General features: G+C 37.8%; 1 protein-coding gene across 1 annotated transcript; it reads left to right on the forward strand.

The window, feature by feature from the left end:
- The first annotated feature begins 1,196 nt into the window (after positions 1–1,196).
- LOC127467420 (taste receptor type 2 member 40-like) lies at positions 1,197–2,162 on the forward strand. Its single transcript, XM_051779368.1, has one exon. The coding sequence runs from the start codon at positions 1,197–1,199 to the stop codon at positions 2,160–2,162; it is 966 nt and encodes a 321-aa protein (XP_051635328.1).
- The last annotated feature ends 487 nt before the right edge of the window (positions 2,163–2,649 follow it).

The following is a 2,649-nucleotide window of genomic DNA, read 5'->3' on the forward strand; positions in this document are numbered from 1 at the left end:
AAATATATGTCAACTTTCCCACAAAAATAGTAAATATTTTTTGCCAAAAACTTCTAGATTTTTTCCAGCAGCCAACTTAACTGCTTCTTACCCTGTTGTCAAAGTCCTCACTGTATTTCATATTTCTCTATTTCAAGAAATTATCCATTGACAATATAAATGTGTCAATACTGTATTCACAGGTTGGATTAATGGGCCTGGGGTTGAGAAGGTGAGGTTCTGTAAACCCAAACATATTTCTTTATAAATAAGCACTAATGTAAATGCAGATTAATGAGGCCCACCACTGTTCTGGACTGTTGTGCTCATTACAGCATCTAACTAAAGCCATGGAGGAAGACGGGTGACAGAGCTTCGCTCTATAGAGCAGAACAGGTCTAAATCCACCATCTAGGCTAATAAACTCCATGACAAGCAGGTGAGATAGAGGCTGAGATAGTGAAAGAGCTGGAGAAGGCTGGGCTTTGACCAGAGTTCTGCTAGTTGGACTCCTCTACTTGACTAGCCTGTCATCACTGCTCATCGTATAATTAGTCATTGTCATCTTTTGATCCCATATATGTGCCCACATGTAAGAAGTGGTCAGCTAAAGGTAGCAAGAACCCTTGGGTAAAAACAACTTTGTTGTCCAGAGTGCTCCTCTAGAGTAAGGCTGAGGGCTGTATAATTTTCTTCATGTTAAAGTGGTTGCAACTAATTGGTCTAGTTATGATTTATAGACCCTCAACATGGTATGAAAGATACTGGTTACAATATAAGGCATCTTGTCACCTGACATGTTGCCGCCTCTGTTGGGTTTTATGATGAATTCCCTTCTACACTGGCAGGTACTGTTGTAACCAGAGAGCCACTGAGCTTTCTACCACTCTAGATAAAAATATAAACAATTGGACAACAGACGGGGAGGTTAATACAGCTGGATATCTCATATCCCTAAGGAAAAACATAGGCAAATCTTATGCATGTAAAAGGTTAGAGTTAATTATTAAATCTTTCTCTGATTTGCACATTCAGGAAAAACATCAATAGTAATTTTCCACTATCATTTCCAGATCTGCTATCATTTTGAGATGTCTTTTTGTTCCTATATATAAGGTGAGCAGACTGAAGCTGGGACTAGTCAGATACCACCAGAACTGCCCAGCTTCTTGCACAGCTACATAGGCTAAGCAGGCAGAGCTGACCAAAGCAGCAAGATGTTGCCACCAGTTCTTATCATTTCAATAAGTATTGTAGCTATTGAAGTTGTTGTTGGATTTATCGGAAATGGATTTATTGCAACTGTTAATATCATCAACTGGATTAAAAGCAAAAAAATTTCTTCTGCTGATATGATTCTGATCTTTCTGAGTACATCAAGATTTATCTTGCAGGTGACAGTACTGATGCACATCCACAGTCTCTACTTTACAGATGTGTTTAAGCTGGCTTTGGTGTATAAAGTCTTTGGTGCTGTACGGATGTTTGTAAACCATGCCAGCTTGTGGTTCAGTACTTGGCTCCATGTACTCTACTGTGTAAAAATAATCAATGTCAGCCAATGGCTGCTGCTGCAAATCAAGCTCAGAATAGCTGGAATGGTCCCATGGCTTCTTCTCGGATCGCTGGTGATGTCTTCTGTGACTTCCCTTCCTTTACTATGGACTACACCCAGCACTTATCTCTGCAGCTCAACAGGGAACTGCAGAGAAAATAGGACAGCTCATATCACTGACTGGGATAGTTCACATCTCTACCTGCTGCTTCTTTACTTCATAGGTTGCTTTTTCCCTCTAGTACTGTCTATGGTAACCTCAGCTCTGTTAATTACCTCTCTGTGGAAACACAGAAAGAACATGCAATGTTATGCAGATACTTCCAGGAATGCTTTGATAGATGTTCACCTAACTACCATTAAATCCATTATTTCTTTCTTAATCCTGTATCTTTCCAGTTTTGTAGCTCAAATTCTGTTGATACTGTCAACATCTCAAAGTAAAGATATTGTGAAAGTTGCTGTATGCTTAGTTGTAGCTGGGGCGTATCCTTCCATGCACTCAATTATCCTGATCGTAGTCAATTCAAAACTGAAATTGGTGTTTAGGAACCTTTGCCAGCATTTTAAGTGCCATTTGGAAAATATGTCTCCAAGCCCCAAGCTTGAGAGAAATGCTCTCCAGTAAGAGATCTGAAATCAAGACTTGCATATATTGTTACACTGTCTTTTTTCTTAATCAGTAACTTTCATCTTCCAGAGATTTCTGTGACTAGTCGTCCTTAATATTTCAGAACATCTGAATAACATGCATTTTTGCCTTACTTGTGCATCACTCTAGATCCTTCCATCTTACTTATTATAGAATAAAAATACATTGAATGAAAACAATGTACTTAAAAAATAAATCAAGTTCAGGTTACTTTGTGATTTCACAAATTTTGTTTAAGACTGACAGTTTTATAACATGTTTGAATTGAAGAAAATGGGGCTAAAACAGACAAAACACAAAGAGCAGCTTTCGGCTAAAGGATTTTTCACTTGAGAAGGTTAAAATTTGATTAAAAACATTTTGTACAAGTCATAGTTAGTGTGACATAGAAACAGAATATGCTTTTAGACCAAAAAATGAAGAATGATAACCTGAGGGAAAAATTAAGATTTGTAAATGTACA

The sequence above is a fragment of the Manacus candei genome, unplaced genomic scaffold (assembly GCF_025592945.1).
Source record: "Manacus candei isolate 608988 ecotype Guabito, Panama unplaced genomic scaffold, ASM2559294v1 h1tg000014l, whole genome shotgun sequence".
NCBI lineage: Eukaryota > Metazoa > Chordata > Aves > Passeriformes > Pipridae > Manacus > Manacus candei.

Bases quoted from the DNA above. Each gene is read 5' to 3' on its own strand.
- LOC127467420 (XM_051779368.1), top strand. From the start codon at position 1,197: ATGTTGCCACCAGTTCTTATCATTTCAATAAGTATTGTAGCTATTGAA.